Below are 20,695 nucleotides of genomic sequence, written 5' to 3'. Positions count from 1 at the left end.
AAGAATATACCCCCCAAAAACGTTTTTTTCCTCAAAACACACCTTTAGCACAGTTGGCAAAACATTCATGTGAACATGAGAAAGAAACAAAGACGTTTGTTGGAATGCATATGACTACCATTCGATATGAGGACTCTGTTTATTAAAATAGCAGTATGATGGCTGTAACAGGCCTGTGCGAGTGATGTGTTGAGTTGTGTTGGAGAGCAGGGACCGAGGTGAGGACACACTAGACCGAGCGAGGGGTGTAGAGGCTCGTGCTGTGTCTCACAGCGATCTCCCCACACAAGCTTTGATTCGTAGCTTGAAACCCCCCTGTGGAACCTTTTTCTGTGGATTCATTTAACGGTGAAAGGAAGATGGGGCTCCTCATAGGTCCCACAGCAAGGCAGCAGGACAAAACACACTGTAAAACATATTCAGCTTAACTCAACAAGTTAGGCTGGAATAAAAGAATCCCATTCAGTAGTTGAAGAGATTCTTCTTTTCAATAGCTTCATACCCTATGTTTTTGTAATCTATGTCATATTTGAGATGGAAGGGAATCTGTCTATCATTATACTCTTTGTGGTTGGAAGCAAATTCCAGAATTCAATTCAAATTCAAGTCCACCAAAAAAAAGTACACACAAAGCGTTATAAAATGTACAGGGGAGGTCTGTTTTAAGCATAATATAAAAAAGGCTGTTCCAAAAGCTTTCAGGTTTTGTTCAAGCCATATACATATAAACAATATATATATATAAAGCGGCATTGTGCTTTGGACGTGCCCAAGTTTGAGTTCCGACTCATAGACCTTTTCTTATCCCATCCACTCTCTCCTACTTCACTTCCTGTCATCATAATGCCTTATTGAAATAAAGGACAAAAATGGCAAAAACAAATCTAAAAAAAAAGATACCTGGTTTCAGATTAAACTTGCAGTCACAACTGTTAATATTGTTCAACTTTTGTAAAAATCCAGTTATTTCAATGGGAATCCACATGACCAAGCATATTTCCCCATGCCGATTTTGCACAAGGTTGAAGTTTGTGACACACACATTCGCCACGTTGACCAACAGAAAACTGCTTTGTGGTCTACACTGCTGACATATTTTTTCTAGTTCATTGAAATTTTGCAGATGTTACCAAACCTTTTTCTAATTAAGGCAGGACAGCATGTATCCTTTGTTGGGAGGTCTATCCCACAATGCACTAAAAAGAAAGTCCAGCAAACGAGGCAAAAGAAGTGCAGAACATAAATTAAAATAAAATTGTTTACAGGAATTAAAATGGATTCAAACATAACTGAAACCAATAATGAGTCTAACCTCCCGTGCATTTTCTATAAGAAGCATGCAAGTAAATCTTCCAAATTAGTCACTTCTCTGGTTCCATGATGTTTAAGAAGTTGACTTAGAAGTTGATAGTTGTCAAATAATGTATTATATTGTATTGATATATGTACTTCCTTTTAACTGAAACCTATAATTAATTCAGCCCAAAGTTAATATACAAACAGTTCTGTAGACAATTTCACTCTTTCAGGTTGTGTGATTGGTCTTGTTTCTTAAGACAAAATAAAAGCAATTGGTAACTAAAGTGTCTTAAAGACTAAACTGACCTAGACCTTTAACACTAGTCAATAGCTACACTGGTATTGTAGTAAAGCATAGTAAAATGAGTTGCATTAGAGTTCTTGATTAATGAATTTTTACCTCTGGATTGGCAGGGTTGAAAGCCACATTCAGGACCGTTTCAGAGTGTCTCGGGAGTTTATGGAGAAAGTTGCTGCTGCGTGTGTCATATATATAGGCCTAGAAGAAATTTAAAACAAAGTCTCAGCACAGCACATGAAATACATTTTATACACATCAATATTAACCAAACTGCTTGCCTCATTACATATTCACATACTTTCTAAACTCACATAAACTTTCAAACTATGTCTTTGACTTCAGTATTTGAGAGACTTCTTTAAAATACATTAAAAATGTTTAACAACCCCAGCCTTTTGAATGGTGGAGTAATCATTCTTTAACAAGGATTTACAGCATATTACTTACAGCATTAACAAAACAAATGAAAAGGTTAATAATGATGTGAAGAAAATCTACAGTATCTGTCATTAACACAGATAAACACAGGAGATGTATCTCAGCAGACTGAACGGATACCTCCATGTGTTTCTTATTCAGGCCTCTTAGGAAATACACTGAGAGTGTTCTGTAGAAGACACAAGTGTCTGTGCCAGAAAGAAGCCAGAGACCGCTAACAGGTTTTTGCAACATCCAATTATGTGTATATTTAAGGCATTTAGCAGATGGCCTTATCTAGAACAACTTACAAATCAACTTCAGCTTGCTTTAACTTCACGTGCAAAAGAAATGTTCAACAGATAGGAGGCCTGTGAGATCTGCCAACACTTTGTCCAAATAAGAAGCAACGATCAATTAAAGCTCTTTCTTGATCAAGTTTTATAAGCTACCAACAACATTTTGTCAGTGTTTCTTTCTTTCTTCTATAAAGCACAAAAGACGTTATTTTAAAAAGGTCCACACCGTACTATCTAGATTTGGACTCTTATTGTGCTTTCCACAGAAGAAATTCACAACGACTGAGCATAAATGAATATAGAATTTTTATTTTGGGGTAAACTATCCTGTTAAACTGCTTCTGATATGTGCAACACAGATGGTTAAAAGTTTCGGAAAATAGCATAACTTGCCACGTTTTCCATGTCCTCTCTGCTAGATGTGGTCAAAATCAATCACTTTTTGTTGATCATACTTGTATTTGTTGTTTATGGCTTACACATAATGTGGCTTGGAATTAATGCAGTAATGGGGTGATGATAGAGTTCCTTTTTCTGTGATTGTCTCGTGAAATATAAAATGCATCAACAAATTCATCTGGCTTAAGGAAGTCTCAAGACAGCCACAAATAACAGCATAGTAGCTCACTACTGTTGTCTCCATTCGGCTTCCAAGAAACACTGGAAAGCGGGCGGTGCTGTGGAGATCTTCTCAAAACTGTCCTGCTTTACCCAGTGTCAGCGATTAATAACAGCTATCAACACGCACATATTATTCCACTGACTTGAGCAAAGACTAAACACACGCACACACACACACAAACAGAGCATAGACGGCAATGGTGACACATATGGAAAAGCAATTGTTCAAAAAGACTAAAAATATTCAGTTCTGAATTGGCATTATGATTTTGGATTAGAAGAGAAAAATCTAAATTGTTTGTATAGTTAATGACAGCTTAAGCTGCAAGGTTTGTGTAAAATCCAATCATAATGTTCTCCAGCATGATGTAAGAATAAAGCAAAAAGAGCATCTTGTGCTTCAGTGGAAGCAAGGACATCTTACCATCTGTATAAAAACATTCACATAATCAATTTTATTTGAAACTAATCAAGTTGTGTTCAATTGACCTAGAAATAGGGCCAACTCTTTTCTCTGTGAAAAGCTAAATCTAGGTCATTCATGAGTGCATGAGACAAAGTCCACTATCGCTAGTCATTTTTCATTAAATTGTTGAGTAACATCCACAGTTTTTTTTTTTCAAGGTCATTGGAACGAACAGCTCTCTGAATTTTTTTTTTCTCAGAGCTCTTTTAACAAGAGAACACCATGAAAGTATGGATATCCCACTGTTTTCCTCATGAGCGAATTGTTTTGACAATTCTGGCAAAAGACACAAGACATGGAGAAGCTCAGCAGTAAATGTGATGCAGCTGCTGGATATGATAAGACATACTCAGAGAGGCAGAACTAAAGAGGTCAACGGAAAAAAGTGGTCCAGCGAAACTGAGATGATTGTAGGTTCCTCTCAAACTTCCCCTCTAGATAGCATTTGTGGTGTAAATTATATGCACATTTTAATGCAGTCTTCCCTATCTATCTATCTATCTATCTATCTATCTATCTATCTATCTATCTATCTATACTACAATTCAAGGCTTTACAAAGCATTTTCTAGACATACTTTGTAATTCCATTTGGTGCAGAAATTATACATTTAACCTTAGGATTTGGAGCTAAAATACTGTCTATATTTCACACTGTCTTTACAGATTTGTCTCCATAACGAGATAAAAGAAAGATCCTCTAAAAATAAAAGAAAGAAACCCGTTCTTTTGTGAGAAATGTGGTATTCAGCACAGCAGTCTTGAATGGTGTTTTTATTATCACTGTCAAGATACACAGGCTCACGCTGGGCCAGAACAGGATTATCTGATTTACAGCTATTCTGTACATTTTGTACAATGCTTGTAAAAATGTGGACATACTATGAATTATTGGTCTTATGAATTCTATTACACCTTGTGTTTATCATGACGCCGTAAAACACTTCACTAAAACAAGCAGAAGCAATTCTCAATAAACACAGGGAGAGGATGAGCTGAAAGAAACAGAGACAAGGCTTACAGGAAATATATTATTATAAATCTACTCACAGAATGGTCCTCTGAGCCAGTAGCTATGAAGCGACCGCAGGGTGAGAAGACTGCAGTACAATGGTGACAGCGATTAATGTGGCTGTCATATCGGCGAACGCACCTGACAGAGATGGACAGAAAGAAAGATACATTACTTATGTTAGTTATGTGCCTAATTTGCATTAATTTGCTACTGAACTGGTTTGCAGGCAATAATATGCAAGGGTCTGACAAAGTTGCTAAGGCTAAAATTACTTAACATTGACCTTTATGCATTTAATTTAAATATTTATCCAATTGGGTCCACTTCTTTGCATCTGGAAAATGCATAAGAATACAGCATGTATCAATACCAAATTTAGACATGTTTGCATTGTAGACAATCACGATATTCACATTTGACTCAATCAGAAGGGGAATACCGAAAAAAGGAAACACTCAGTAAAGTCAAATCTTTGGCACAAAAACAAAAGGGTCATCTGTTCTCAAAGTGAATCTGTTTAAAATCAGCTTTCATTTTTAGAGCTAATTTTGGCTTTCTTTGAGACATCACCTCCTTTAGTATGTAAATATTCATTGGAAAGACACTACTCATTCCAAAACAACATACAGCAGATAGGAACCATCTTCTGGAACAATGTGATGAGTAAAAAAACCAAAACCACAGGATCATTTTCAGTGGGATCTGACCACACATCTGGAGTCTGTGTTTTCTTCATGAAGGTGCTATCAAATAGTCAGGCTCCATGTTTCTTCAGACTCCAATGTTTTCCAGTGGCAATATGTAAACTAATGTGGGAGGAAACATTAGAAGGCACTTGAGAAGATGCTTCACTTCATTACTCCCATGCCTGTTGGGGTTGTGTTTTCAATTGCTAGACCACATTTCCCTGCATTCTTCTAGTTTAGTCTTAATGACCAAGATAACGTTACATACTTGGAAAAGCTTCAAGTGAAAAAAACCCAAAACAAATGCTGAATTCAATCCTTAAACAAAAAATTGTGCTCCATGAAGTATTGAATGTGTTAAAACAAACGGCCAGGTAGTGCCCAAAATGCACTGCAAAAAATGCTATTGTTACTTAGATTTAATCAGATACTTTTAAGAAAAAACAAGTCAGAGTGTTTCTTTAGAACAAGCAAAATAATCTGCCATTGGGGCAAGCAAAAACCTAATTTTGACTTGTTTTATCTGAAAACAAGACTATATAACATTTACTTGTCTAGAAAGTCCTTTTTGATTTAAGAAAAGCATTTTTTGTAGTGATGACAAGAGGGAATATTTGCACATTTGTTTTTATTGAGTCTACAAGTTGGAACCCTCAAAATATAAGGAGCATGTTATATTAAAAAGAACAAAACATTCAACTTAGTTAAGGTATTTATTCTAGAAAATTATTTGGAAAAGCAAACTATAGCATATCATGGTATATAGGTTTTATTTGTGAAAAATGCATAGAAAAAAAAAAACTTTTATGACTACAATATAATCAGTTATTAATATTTCATTGGTTCTCCCATGTTTTGGATTATAGCAATCATTCTACTGGGCATTACTCAATAATAATAGCCCATTACTTTTACACACACAAACACACACACACACACACACACACACACACACACACACACACACACACACACACTAGTTTATCATTGACTTATTGTCCACAGCGATCCATTTTGAAATGAAATTTGTTTATATATTTAAAGTACTTAAATAGATTTAGAAGCCATAAGACACCCAGCTTTGTGGATCATTGTTTGCCATTTGCCATTGGGTGAGAAGCATATGTTAATTAGCTGAAAATTTAGGATCTGCACTTTGAACATCTACCATTATAAAAACTGCTATTTTAAAATGCACAGAGGAGAAATTGCCCTTAGCTTAACCCAAACATTTTTACAAACATAAACCTATGATTTGTGCCTAACAAGATCATTATGCCATTAAGAAAGTCACAAAATAGGCATATAAAGTGATTTAATACTAACCATAACATTTAGTCCACCTCCTATCATCAACCTTTACAGAACAGCACAACCATATAATAAATTAACTCGTTTAATGAGACTGCATAGACTGCCAAGCATGCTGTTTCTGTGCATACAATAAAAACAAATTAAACAAACAAACAACAATTATGGCATGCACATGAGCAGACAACTCAAGAGATATTAATGTGAAGGTCAAAATATTTTGCATTGCAACAGGAACAGAAAAACATCATGGAACAGATTGCCTGAGGTTCTTGCTCATCACATGAGTGCATCTGGCTGTTGTGTTCAATCTGATTGCTCTGCACGCCTTTATGAATCTAGAGTGCTTTTCTGAGGGTTTGGGTCTCGAATTCACATCCTGTGAAAGCCAGGTTAATCTGCTTCTCATTACCAGAAAAGATTATGCTTTAAAAGAAAGCATAAACAAATTTATTGTGTAAAGTCCACATATTTTCTTCGCATTTAGTCAACCACCAGAGCGGAAATGAACATCATGCCAACTGGAGAACCAGCAGAGACATAGCCTGCAGACACCTTTAAAAATCAGAACGAAGTCAGTCTGACAATACTGTAATGACTGCTAGGTGACATGTAGTTGCAAAGTTACTTACTGTTATAATGTCTAAAGTGACCTATTGAAATAAAGTGTTACCAATTAATTGCCATTTCAAGTCGACTCAACTTAAAACTGCCAATAGCACTAACTTAGTAATAAATCACTAGCAAAGCTTTTAAATAGACAGCATCTATTAAAGAGGATTTACAAACACAAAAAACGGTTTTGAGCATGTGTTGACTGAGTAATCAGGGTATCACCAGCAGTGCCTTGACCTCCTGTTTAGCTGAAGACACTGTGATGTTTCAGAAAAGAGTTTTTAGAAAGCCTTTAGAAAGCACTTCAGGATCTGTTGCCAGTATTTCTCATACATAACTCAAAATCCACAGGGCTGCTGCTCCCCTCTTAGCCTGAAGTTCAGTGTACTATTTTATACCTGCAAGGAAGCATTTTAATTGTGATATGCAAAACATACAGTCCCAGAATAAGCAGAGAAGGGTGAAAGTCTTCCAGAGCTCCTTGGCTTTTGGCTGAAGGTTTTGTCTTGGCCTGTGGAATGATGTCACTTGTGTTTTAAATGAAGTCTGGGGGGAGATAAAGCCATTTCACGTGCTTGAAGTCGGAGCACTGTTAAAAGAGCCAGCCGTTGGAAAAATGGAAAAATACACATAAAATGGCCTGTGATGAAAGAATTCATTGCCAGACCTCAGTTTGTCAATGACTGCAGACAAATGATGTCACTAATTCTCACATACGCTCCCGTCCATGTTTCCCGCGTTTGACCTGCATTTATCTTTAGTATTCTGTCTTAAGTGTTTTTCATGATTTCCTCTCTTTTCATAATTTTCCTTTCTCTTTTCCACTGGAACTAATCCTTCAGAGAAGTGAAAGAATACGCTGTCCTGCATGGTTGTTTCGGCCAGTCACTACCATTTTTCTGTAACTCCAGAGCGATCAGTCACATGGTTTTTACAGCTAATGTGACATTCTGTGGTCTCATGAGCAAAGATGGCAAAACTGAACTTCAGGGGGGTCGTGCAGCAGCAGAAAAACTGCCACTGAGATGAATGGGTAAGCTAATGGATAGATGTGTCTAGATATTATAGACCTCCTTGGGGAGGAAACTGTCAGTTGTGAAACTTACAGTATGTTTACATAATATATCGAACTTTATTTTAAAGCAGAGAATTCATGCTTCGTTAAAGCTGTCTGTATCTGCATGGATAGATGAAGTTGTTAAGTGCTCCTGACCAGAACCTGACCTGGAACTAGTGCAAATATTTATCAAGGCAAGAAAAAGGTATTTGACACTTTCTGGAGTTTGAAAGTAGGAGCAGGAAGATCTCCAAGCATAATAGGATGCAGGATGTATAAGTATAGAAGCAATTCACACCATTTCACAAGAATAAAAGAAAAGCAAGATATATTTAATCTATTCCTTCTGCTACTCTTATAAGGTAAATTAAACTAAATGGAGAGGATTGGCTGCAGAATATCTATACAGACTTAAAATATCACTAAGTTTGGAGAAAAATATGTTCAGAGTCTGGAACTTTTCTGTACCTGTACTTGCTGTCTCTGTTCTAGTTTTGTTTCTCCTTTCATAGGAGGATAGACAGGTCCAAAATGCTTTTTCCACCGTTACGCGTTTAAAGCAATGTTTCACTCAGAAAGGAAAAACTGTCATCATTATTCTCCCTAGTTTGTTTTCAAAGCCATGTGACATACAGCACTTTCTTCTGTAAAACATAAAAAAATTGTTTTTTAAAGAATATACATGAGGGTTCAGAAATGAGTTCAAATTTTGGCAAACTGCTACATTGAGAAAACACATCAAGATGAAAAACCCATTTTCAACTAATCTGTCGTCCTATGGAGAAAGAAACAAAACTAAATCAGAGACATAAACTACAGGAATCAGAATATGTGAAGAAAGTTTCAGACTTTCCACACTGAAAATATGTGATTGCAACATCATGAGGATGAAAAGATGATCTACAGATTATAAATGACGAATGGATATGAAAACATGGTCACCTTGAATTATACAAGGACTAAATTAAGTTTGAACTTGAACTGATCGAATTAAGATTCAATTTTGGAATTTCTTAGCAGGTTTATTTTTCAAATATCTTTGGCATCGGCATATATTTATCTATATATTTAACATGGCTTTACAGAGATTAGCGAGGTAACTGTGAAAGAAACAGCATTTCTGTATTCACTCAGTGTCCAGCTAAAGCAAAGTAGTTACAGTTAGGTCAACTGCACAGAAAGAATTCTTTCCAAAGCCCTTTTGGCTGAGGTCCGGCAAAGGCTTAGCTTTGAGAGAATCTGGAAATTTTGGATTGTTAGTTTAAATGATATATGGACCTTTCTGACCAGACTTAATCCTGGTTAATCTTAACGATCTTATGGGCATTATGTAATAGTACTATCCCACAAGCCTATAAAACACCCCGGGATTTGACCGTTGCTCACTTCTCTGAAGAACAGGTTATCAGTGCTTTAGTGAGGTAAAGGCTTGAAAATGTATGTTTAAGCATCACACGGTGCACAGAAGGCCATTGCAGCTAGCTACTTTTTCACAGGAACGTTGTCATCTTTTTCAAAAGATATTTTGCAATTTACCTTGCAGTGCGCAGGTCCCACAATTTCAGACCATCTGTTATTGCACTGCTCAGGAAGAGATTGTATGATTCCAAGGCCTGTGTGCAGAACGCGGATCCCTGTAATAAAAGAAACAAAGAAAAGAGTCACACCAAAGGACACCGGCACAACAAAAAATCAAAGATTCTTAATAGATAAACATTGACAAACGTGCTAATAACTAAGAAGGCCACAATTAGACATAAAAATAATTGTCTCAAATAATTGTTTTCTGTTTGAATATATTTAAAAATAAAATGTATTTCACTTATAGAAAAGATGTACATGAATTGCAATTGCAAGAAAAATAATTAGATGACATTTATCTAGTTTAAAGCATCAAAGCATTGCATTTATATAAGCATTCATATAAAAGTAAATAAAATTTAAATAAGTAAATATTTGAAGTATTTATTTATCATGTTGACCAGTCATAAAAGAGACTCAAATCTTGTGGGAGATTCTGCACGTGCATGTTGAAAGTGTGCAGACTTTCCAGAACTGAAGACCAAAAAGCCAAAAAAGTCCACAGAATGGAAATGTTTGTCATACATTGTGGAAGACAGAAGAAACCATCTCTCTCACCCTAACACAAATACAGATGGTTTAAGGTATCCTGCATGGTTACTCACACACAATTAAGACATTCATCAGAAATATTCTCTATGAATGTGGCTTTAGAAAGTGGAACATGTTGCCCATGGTGGAGAATGTAGAGTAGCTGAGAAGAGAAAAGGTTTGTTGTAAGCTCATTCATAGCTGGCAAGAATTCCCAGCTCTCTTGATCCCTCTAGGCGTCTCTAATGCGTGGGCTTCTTGTTGGAGGATCCCACATGTACGTAAGAGCCAGGTTGTGTTATTGTGAAGAGATCAGACTCACAAGTACAGCAGACAATGTGTAGCGTGACTGCAGGCTGGTATGCTGGTATGAAAAGTGGCTGCTCCGGGAACGTGGGAGAGTGCCTGCTAGCTAAAGCCATTATACAGCGTTAGATCAGTTAATCCAGTCCACTGTCCACTTGTGTACCCAACTAATCTTATTTGACCCTCTCAAACTGGGGAGAACCTGGGGCAATGAATACGCAAAACACGTGATACACTGCTCTCACGTCATACAATTAAAGACTCTTCGTGAAACTGTTACAAAGAATGTTGAAAAGATGTGGCATGATTTCTACAAAAATATTAAGCAGCACAACCATTTTTCCAGTGGTTTTATCTTTTGTGTGGCACCATATTGGCACATTAGAATAATTGGAAAAATGAGAAATTGGTGATATGACACCGATACCTGGAGTAATGGCTGTTTTTTGATCAAATAAATACAGTCTGGACCAGATTGCAAGGGTGAAGGGTGAAATCCACGTTGGTCCAGCAAAATTTGACAGATACAAAGGGACAGTATTGAGTTATTTGTAAGACATCACCCTGTACAGATGGAATGTGCTTACCCAACATGCCTGGCTTAAGTCAGATCTTCCCTCAACTTATTGCATGTATCCATCCTAATCTGCAAACCTGAGGGATTTCGAGCAAGATACTGAGCAAGATAAATGAGACACGCGAGACCTACAACTTAGGCCCACCTTGGAAAACCTCACACAACTGTGGTTTGGATTGTCCCAAGTAAAACAGTGAACTTTTATCCTTAAAAGAAGAAGACATCATATCTTGCATAACGTTCGGAGAGGCCTTATATAATGGGAGGATAGGAGGGCCAAAGAGCAGAGAAAATTTGGTTTGGACAGTGGATTTGTTAAGCAACTCCAACACAAGCTGAATCCGTCCTTTTGCCTTAACGTCCTTCAACGTTGCCACACATTAAAGTTGAGGTTAAACTTATATCCAGAACTGTCTACTTCTTCCTGACTAAGCTGAACTCTTGTTCAAACTCAAAGCAGCCTGAATAAACTAATATCTGGGAACGGACTGTATTATTAGTACTCTACGGGCCCCTTTTCCCCTCAGTATGATTTCCCAGCAAACAAAACTCATACAATCAGCTTCATTAACTATAATTATCTTTAAGATGTAGGCTCAGTCAGTATTTCCTTGGTATTGTTTCTGAAAGTGACTTCATCATGGATATGAGGTTAACCCAAAAGCAAAGTGAGTCAAAAGCAAAGCGTCTTTCTTTGGGTTTACAACAAACCCAGAGCATAGTCCAGCCTCACAATAAAAATACATACACTAACCACAAACAGCTTAAGTGGTTTGTAATTCCAATTTTAGTGATGTAGCTTAAGGGTCACCACCAGTATTGAGTTGTGTGCACCTTGTAAATGACCACTGAGGTCAGAAAATTCTGAGTGGAAACAGTACTTGTCTCCCTGCCACATGAGTGTCACTGCATTGTTTTTAAAATGGTAAAGAAAGTCACGAATGAAGTTCGGGGTTGAAGTAAAAAGTTGGTTGTGAAACAGGATTTTTTGTGCTGCTGTTCAAAAGTTTGGGGTTAATCATATGTTTTCATGATTTTTATTTAATCATGAATGCAGTACAATATTGTGAACAATTATTAAGATTGAATAACTTTCTATTTAAATATGCTTTTTAAATGTAATTTATTAACGTAACATCAATGCTGAATTTCAGCCGCCATTACTCCAGTCTTCAGTGTTACATTGATCCATCAGGAGCAATGGTGGAAAAAATACATTCTAGTCAAAATCATGTTCTCTCATTCCTTACCTTGTTCTGGGTGAGGTGGTGGACAGCTCGACAGTGGACATCGGGGATCTGAGCGGCCATACAGCCCTGGTTCATATCAAACACTTGAATGGTGCGGTCAGCGCCAGCAGCCAAGACCAAATCTGACAAATTGCAGTTAAAGACATACACTTTGCATCCTGTCTTTCTAAAAGCTTAAATGCTTTAAATTGAGTTTGTTCACAAATATGAAAGTGTGTGTTATTATATGTAAAATATTGAAAATGCTAAATATTCTGAATATTTACACTGAAAGGAAATGTGTATTATTCATAGTTAACAGGAATATTGTTCTGCTCATGCACTGATACCTTCAGCTATTGTTGAACTATAAAAAGCCTAATAGTCAGCCAATTTAGGATACAGGAGTAGAAATCATTGATAGCCGACATTGAAGTTATGTCCGTTCCTGATTTCATGCTGAATTTACTGGCCAATTTAGACTTGCTTCTTTGCTTATACCTGTGATTAAATGAAGAGAAAAATTTTATTAAACACATTCCATAAATAAAAAACTTATTTCTGAGTTGTTTCTATGAATGTGAACGTACTGTACAAATGGACCGTTTTACAGAAAAGGAAAATGCAGTATATGCTTGCAGAGATTTTCTACCACACTACAAAATCCTGAAAAAGGTTTCAACACATAATTATTCTTCAGATGATGTTCCATCATAAGCAGAATATTATGTGCAATATCTGGCTGATGTCTCCTATATATCGCTTCCAGGAATTCCCCAACACTTGTATATAGATATAGCAGTATAAAGAGTGGGATTCTTCTCTCTTCACTCCTCTAGCAAAGACATATTTCACATTGACAAAAAAATCTATATAGAAACTCTATACAGTTTCCTGTCTTAGAATATGAAGGATGTTAAATTAGACAAGTCTGGCTACAGCTTAAATTAGGACTTTTTTAGATGAGGCATCCTAAAATCTGATAGCCTTTGAAATTGAATCTTTCTTTTGGCAGAAGTACAGCAACACCCTGCGTTTCTTGTTACTTGCTCATTGTCTATTAACTGCTTGTACCTCTTGATGTCATCTTTCGTGGTGTCCAGATGGTAAAGGTACAGCATTAGATTTGATCCTGACGCCAGCAGTAAAAACTTGTCCAGATAATAAAACTGTGCACTTCTGATAGGCTTTGCAAGCTGGTCATCTCCCTGGAGAGCCATGAAGTTAAACAAACAGTGCATTAACAGACAGTCAGTAAGATACATCAACATTGCAGTTTATTAATAGCCTTTAAATAAGTGCTAAGTGCATTCATGTCACAGCACATAAAATTCAGCACCATATCAGCTTAAAATATCACAATCTCAGTCACTCAGTTTTTTTTTGTTTTTTTACCAAAGATGGAGTGTGAAGAGATAGATGAGGATAGAGGAATGTTGTTTCTTTGTCTAGATAACATGAGAATAATGAAAGTCAAAGAGAGACAGTTTGGTGAGTGGAATATGATTGCTACTGGATATTTAATGTACTTATTGTATACAAGTATGTGAATGTATGTACATTCTAGCTTCATGGTTTTTAAAGCATTTTTGCCTCCCAAAATGTGTGCAGTTGAAGTGCGTATTCCATTACCATCTTCACCACATTAGAATAAGCAGTCTGCTTTTATTATGCTACTTTTGGATTATTATTCTTATTAGTAACTGTTATTTATTGTTTTTACTGTTTATGCTACCAGCAGAACATTTTGTATGCTTACTTGAGTATTTCTAGCCAAAATATTTAAAATGTTTTTATACTCACTTTCAACATTAAGTAGCTGTGTTTATTATTGCAGACTCAGGATTTTCTCTTTATTATAAATGACACAAACACTGATGCATAGGGTCATATTTGGCTCCAGATACACACACAGATGCACAGGTCTAGGGGGTTGGGTGGGAAGACACCAGAGAGAGACGCTGAGCCAGAATGTGACTGAAGAAAACTGATTTGAATCAACTTTAGTTGTGTTGGGGGTTCTGGGAAAGAGGGAAATTAGGGTTTGGAGAGGTCTGCAAGTGTTTAGAGCACTGATGTGCTGACCAGGGGCCTGCACAGATGCCATTGACGTTCCAAAAGAGGAACACTGCCAAGAGAAACACTTCCCACCGGCTTACGCATTCAAATGCAAATTCATTTTTTGAATCTTAAAACTTTTCTTCACTTACTTCTATTGTTGGTTCACCCTAAGCAGGACGATAATTGTGGGTACTGCATAAGCTCAGAACTAATAGTGCTTTTTAAATTGCTCATGTCAGTGCAAGGAATATATTTGGTTTAATTGTTGATACGTTACCATGGTCAGAACAGGTTCAGAAGCATTTGCGGTCCAGATGCAAAGGGTGAGGTCCTCAGAGGTACTCAAAAACCACCGCTTACTGTGACTCCAGCATATTGTGTTCACAGCCTTACTGTGCTCTGCAAAAAGAAAACAAGAGAGGCAAAAAAAATAATTAGCACCTTGCAAGAGACTTCCATACCATAAATACACAGGTACAGGCAGGTATATAAGATTCTAAAATATTAAATCAGATTAATACATTTATTCATTGGCCTGTGGCAATTACGTGACTGTTAGGTGGGCAGATATATTCTTAACTGCTGTTTATTTTGTTACTGAGAGAAAAATGTGTAGCACGTATTAATATAATCATCTTAATGCCGCTCTGTGGGTGGCATTGGGATGTACAATAACAAGGAATTGCTGGTTTTTAGCCCTAAGAATAAAAAAAGAACATTGTTGTGAGTATATCAGGCCATTAGTCCAATGAAAAAAGTGGAAAAATATATTTTAGGGACAGAAAGGGCCTCCAAAAGTCAGAACTCCCCAAATGTTAGTTTCAGCTGTCAGTATCGAGTGCTGTCAGAAGGGCAGGCAAAAATCGAATACTGAATCAATTCCTTGGTGCCACTCATTCAGGAAATGAAATAAGAGACAAGTAAAGGAATTTTATAAAAAATAAACACTACAGATTTGAAGCTATCCCACTACCTGTGTAGACAGCTGGGTTGCTGGTGAGTGAAGAGTTGTACAACAAAACAGAACCGTCTCCAAGACCACACGCAATCTGCTTTCCATCTCCTAGACACAAAAATAGAAAGTTAACAATCAAAAAGGAAGGAATAATTAGTTAAAAACGATGCTCCTCAGGCGCAATTCTAAAATAACAACTACAGCACTCTTAAAAACAGCTGTACATGACTTTATTGTGTTTAACTCCAGGAGTCTACTCTGGTTAGCTGCTGGTGCTACAGTATGGAGTCTTTATGTGAGACCACAGGAGGACCAAAAATGGGCAAATCAACAGGCAAATGATTGTTAGCCATGGCTATTAAGTGCTGTTGATTGTGCGTAAAGTTGGAAAAGAAACTGTTTGCTATGCAAAGTTAAGCCAATTAAATTACAGCGGGATACTACAGTGCTACAATGGTGAAATCTGTTTAGAAATCTGATCATTTATAACAACAGAAACAAAACGTTTTTTGTTTAATGGATTTGACATTTTAATGTATTTTTATATTTAGTTATTTTATAAACTTTTAAAAATAAGTCATCCAGTGTGACCATTTCTGGTTGAGCATTTCCTGGTTGTGCAGTACAAAGAAATTTCACAGGTTTAAAGCCTAGTGTAAGCATACTATTCCTCACCTGAGTACTGTAGAGAGCTGAGAGGGGTTGAAGTTGTGGAAACTGTCAAGTGAGCATAAGGCATACATGGTGCTTCAAAATGGGAAGGATACTCACTTAAAAGGCGTTTGCTGTTGAAAAACATTGCATAGTTTTCATCACAAGCTACAATTGTCTTATTCAATACTACTGCATTCTTGAGACTCTGTAGTGAAACTGGCAGAAGACATACGTATTTGTGCTTGTTGTTGCGGCAGAACTGCTGTTCTTCTTAACATTGGTCTTTGGTCTAAACATGGTCCTGCTATAAAAGAGATATATGTTATAGCTTATAGTCTTATTCCTGAAAATCCTAGTTTTCATAGACTTGGTAACAAGCAGATGTAGCAACACGATTAATATTAGATGCAGATTAACATTTAGTCACAGCAGTCGCTTTTATCCAAAGTGACCTGGAAGCAAAAATTATGTAAAGATGACTGCAATTCTACTAAGACAGACATCATCAAGGTTTCCTTGTACATTCAGTACATAATATTTAAATAAAAAATATAGCAAAAATAAAGCACACCAGTAACGTGAGTCTAAGCAGGCCTGTACACTCCATGGAAACAGAATTAAATAGTGTTTAAATGAATATTATGCTAGCGACCAAAGTTACATCATGGAAGATATTAGATGTGAGTATAATTTCTTTTTACTTCAAGTGTCATTTACTTTAAGTCATGTTTAAAAAGGCTACCATCACACAGCCTGAGTAATTGTTTCTGTAACTATAGAACAAGATTAATTTAGTTAATTTGACATATGCAGCATTCCATACATGTCTAACACTCTCATTACGCACACTGAAGGGATTTATTTCACACGTTGTTAGAATGTTACATTTAAACAGGGTTACTGAATCCTCACAATCGCTGTTGCGCATTTAACTCACCAATTTCTACAATTGTCAAAGCCTGAAACCATGTGAACCATATGAAAGTAAACCTGAAACCATAAAGTTTGTTAGACTGCTGTGTGGTCTACTGACTTACTGAGGAGCTGTATTATATCCTGATGACTTCACTTGTGTGTGAAAAACTAAAGGCTGATCCTTTACACTCTGACAGCTCACACCTAGAAGACAAAAAAAGAATGGGTCGGTCACATAATTAAGCTTTGTCTGTATGCAGTCTAACCATTACCCATCTATTGTAATTATGTACCACTAACACTATAATTTGATAAATATATAAGCTTGATATAATAATATCAGTGACATTACTACACACGTAAACCATTTTCCTGATAATATATCAAGCTTATTTTAAATTATAGCGTTGGAGGCATACTATTATTTTTCCTTCACCATTTTCATGACTCTTATATCATGTAATGAAATAATTTTAACTTAAACCATATTTCATGCCTATATATTTATTTATTTGGTAAAGCTCGATACCGTACAATCAGCTTGTCATTACTGTAAAATATATCCTTTCAGGATCCACACAATCTGAGGTTTATTTATTTATACTAAGCTGCTGACTGTACATTATACCTTTTTCAGGGTCATTTACATGCAATTTACACAAATAAAAACTTATTCAAACAGAAAGTCATATTATAATAAAAAGATGTTATATGATACAACCTGAAAAACTGAATTCTTCACTTTAGTGAGCTCATTTTTTCCAGCTCCATTAAAACTAATGCACACGTTTCCAAAAATGGTTCTCCTGCCAACCACAGACGAAATGTATATTCTGAAAAGTGGCTAATAAATGCAACTACTTCCTAAAGCAGAGCTTTCCAAAGCTGCTCCTGGAGGGCCAGTGCCCTGCTGAGTTTAGTTTTCAATCCAGGACACTTGCCTGATGGTATCTAGTAATCCTGAAAATGCTGATTAGCTGGTTCTGGTATGTTTAGTTAGGACTAGAGCTAAACTCTGCAATATAGTGGCCCTCGAAGAGCAAGACTGGACACATCACATCTGTAAAATTCATTATTATGCCATTTATTTTTGAGGTTTGAACTTAGTTCACGTCTTTCGGTTTTGCTGTTTTCTTGGGAAACACTTCCAAACAACTCCAACGATTTAAAAATAAAAGATACCAGACTTGAAGCAAGACTGGGCCAAGAATCCTTTGTGAGAGCTGACTAAATTCCACCATATATTGAGCACAATCATTATTGTAATTACTTTAATAATACTAAAACAAATTAGGGCTGATACTACAAACACAACTGGGGAAAAAAACATCTATGTACTTTAGACAATATAAAGTTCCTGTCATGAGATCAATCAGTAAGAAATCATGTATTCTTTCATAGATAATACTACAGTTACTGTGGTATCCCAAATTATCCCGATAATAAGTTTGCATTGGCAAAAATTACTGAAACAGTATATTGAAGAGAGATAGCAGCTTCTGCTCATTGTCAACAAACCACATCCTGACATAACCCATTATTCACGAATATGTCAGACTGTTCTGAGATCAGCCTGTTATCAGACCTTCAATCACAGACCCTAAACTGCTGTATCCCGGCTATAAGTCCTTGTCCAATACCAGCAGTATGAAGAAAATGAGTTGTCCTAGTTATGGTATTGACTTAGGCCCCAGAAAAAGCTATGGAATAAATTTAAATCTCTGAGGATGTGTAACTCTAGTAAAGAAGAGAAATAATGCCCAGTTGGAGATGAAAGAAGAGCCTCCATTAAAGGAGAGAGAAGAGAAATAATGATGATTGATTGCTTTTACATCCATGAGACACAAACGAATAAAAAAAAAATTATAAATAAATAATAATAATAAAATTATTATACAGTTTAAATACACTCAAAAGGCAAAAAAGTGTCTGCATGTATACAAGGAAATGCAAAAGGTCTAAAAATTATATTGTAATTCCTTCTTTCTGTTTAGATTTAGGGATACTACCATAAGTTAGTGTGTGGGCTATAACATTTTATACTTTTCCGAATAAGAGACTTCTTTCAAAAACATCAACGCAAAAGGATCTTACCAATCTTTTGAATGGTAGTGTAGCTTTTAGTTCAAATGGGTAAATTTTTTGTCTTTGGAAGCATATGCAATGTAAATGAGTCATGAAAACGAAAAACAAGATCAGGTGTTAAGAAAATAAATTACATTTTGATTTAGTTTTTGTGATATGGTCTGTGCCTGGTCTCCTCACTCTGTGGTTATCAAAACCCTTTATCTTTGTGACCTCAGCCACCAAATGGCATCAGACATTTTTATAAAGAGTAACAGTTTAATTTCCATGTATTTTGAAAGTATTCCTAATTATAGTATATAAGAAATTCTGCCGTGCCTAAAAACAACTTTCTCTTGAAAAGCTATAATGTGGTACAGACCTCTGCAAAGCCCGAAACATTAACTTGGACAGTAACGAGTCAGCATCATAAATATTACCATGGGGGGTGTCAATGATATTAAAAAGCTATAGTTAATCCAAAGGTGTTTTTTTTTTCTTTGGCAACAAAAAGTGTGCGTGTGTGGTTTTGTAAACTCCAACCGATTTTTCTCTGAGGTTTTGGGCCACGTTTTGCCAGCTCAGCATTCAGAGGGGACATAGTCATCAGAGGAGAACTGAATATAGAGGAAAAAACAACATAAATAGACTTCTATTACTGGAAATAATAAAATACAGCATTTTCCATTGTGGTAGTTGAATCATCAAGAATAAGGTTAACAGTCTATAACAGACAATACGTCTACTTTAGATAATTCTGCCTAAAATCAAGAACTGATTAAATTACTCTTGGATGGTGCTCAAAATGACACCCTGCACATACTAAATCCAAGCATCACCTGGCCTGATAGAGATGAGAAAGATGAATGTTTGTTACCTGGGCACAGCTGAAAGTTGTTCATTCACAGAGAGCCCCGTTGCCATGCTAAAGCAGAGCTCATCCAGTCTGGCACGATTAACCTCTAAAAGGGCTACTGAAGTCCCAAAGAGAGAAGTCACCAAGCAACACATCTATGAGGAAAGAGAAAAGCGGAGGGTAGTCCTCATGTTAAACTGTCTCACACAGACCACTTTCCTCCCAGAATGCAAACCGCAGCCAAACCTTGTAAAAGCTTTACATCTTAAATAATCCTGGCTTTGTGAAACCATAAACTGCTAATTACAGGGCTGTAAAAATACCAAAGGTGCTATACATGTGAACTCTAAAGCGGCTTAAGGTTAACGATACGGATCTTTAAAAGTAGAATACTGTATCTACAATATTGTGTTTGTATACATATTGCACGGATGTACAGACATGAAAAGTTTAGCACAATACTTACATTGCCACCAAGTTCATTAGAGATGGCCCATGACCCTGCCATTGAAATACTTAGGTCACCTGTAAGAAAAAAAAAGCCACTTATTATTTAAAATATAAAAAACCCCCAACAAAAACAGGGAAACTTGATTTGGAATAAATTAGTGGTAAACCAGGAATAATTAGTACATTTGAAAACTAAACAGTCATTCCTCTTCAGAAAAACAGACAATGGCACCATGCTGGCACCATACTGATGGTGTATTTTCCCATTTGCCATTTGTTATAATGAAAATCATGATGTTTATGCATATTTCTGAGGTGAATGTTTTGAGGTTTCAAAGATTTAACCAATGTTATCATTAAGTGTACAAGTACATGCATTGACTTTCTGCCACTCTCTAAAGTATCATAATCCTGGAATATTCCAAGCCAG

The 20,695-nt window shown here is 36.3% G+C and overlaps 1 protein-coding gene across 1 annotated transcript in view; it reads right to left on the bottom strand.

The window, feature by feature from the left end:
- wdr27 (WD repeat domain 27) overlaps window positions 1-20,695 on the bottom strand; it is a 36,048-nt gene that overhangs the window by 11,450 nt on the left and 3,903 nt on the right. The window contains exons 11-24 of the mRNA XM_043255050.1: window positions 20,282-20,340; window positions 19,837-19,970; window positions 19,503-19,576; window positions 17,018-17,099; window positions 16,213-16,284; window positions 16,002-16,111; window positions 15,345-15,434; window positions 14,649-14,770; window positions 13,385-13,518; window positions 12,714-12,811; window positions 12,332-12,453; window positions 9,623-9,720; window positions 4,453-4,555; window positions 1,700-1,798 (exon numbers count right to left, since the gene is read on the bottom strand). Of these exons, the coding sequence (XP_043110985.1) occupies window positions 1,700-1,798; window positions 4,453-4,555; window positions 9,623-9,720; window positions 12,332-12,453; window positions 12,714-12,811; window positions 13,385-13,518; window positions 14,649-14,770; window positions 15,345-15,434; window positions 16,002-16,111; window positions 16,213-16,284; window positions 17,018-17,099; window positions 19,503-19,576; window positions 19,837-19,970; window positions 20,282-20,340 (1,397 nt within the window). The remainder of the gene's footprint in view (window positions 1-1,699; window positions 1,799-4,452; window positions 4,556-9,622; window positions 9,721-12,331; window positions 12,454-12,713; window positions 12,812-13,384; window positions 13,519-14,648; window positions 14,771-15,344; window positions 15,435-16,001; window positions 16,112-16,212; window positions 16,285-17,017; window positions 17,100-19,502; window positions 19,577-19,836; window positions 19,971-20,281; window positions 20,341-20,695) is intronic.

The sequence above is a fragment of the Puntigrus tetrazona genome, chromosome 13 (assembly GCF_018831695.1).
Source record: "Puntigrus tetrazona isolate hp1 chromosome 13, ASM1883169v1, whole genome shotgun sequence".
Lineage (NCBI taxonomy): Eukaryota > Metazoa > Chordata > Actinopteri > Cypriniformes > Cyprinidae > Puntigrus > Puntigrus tetrazona.
Note: the sequence above shows the minus strand (reverse complement) of the source record. Positions and strands in the feature narration are given on the sequence as shown.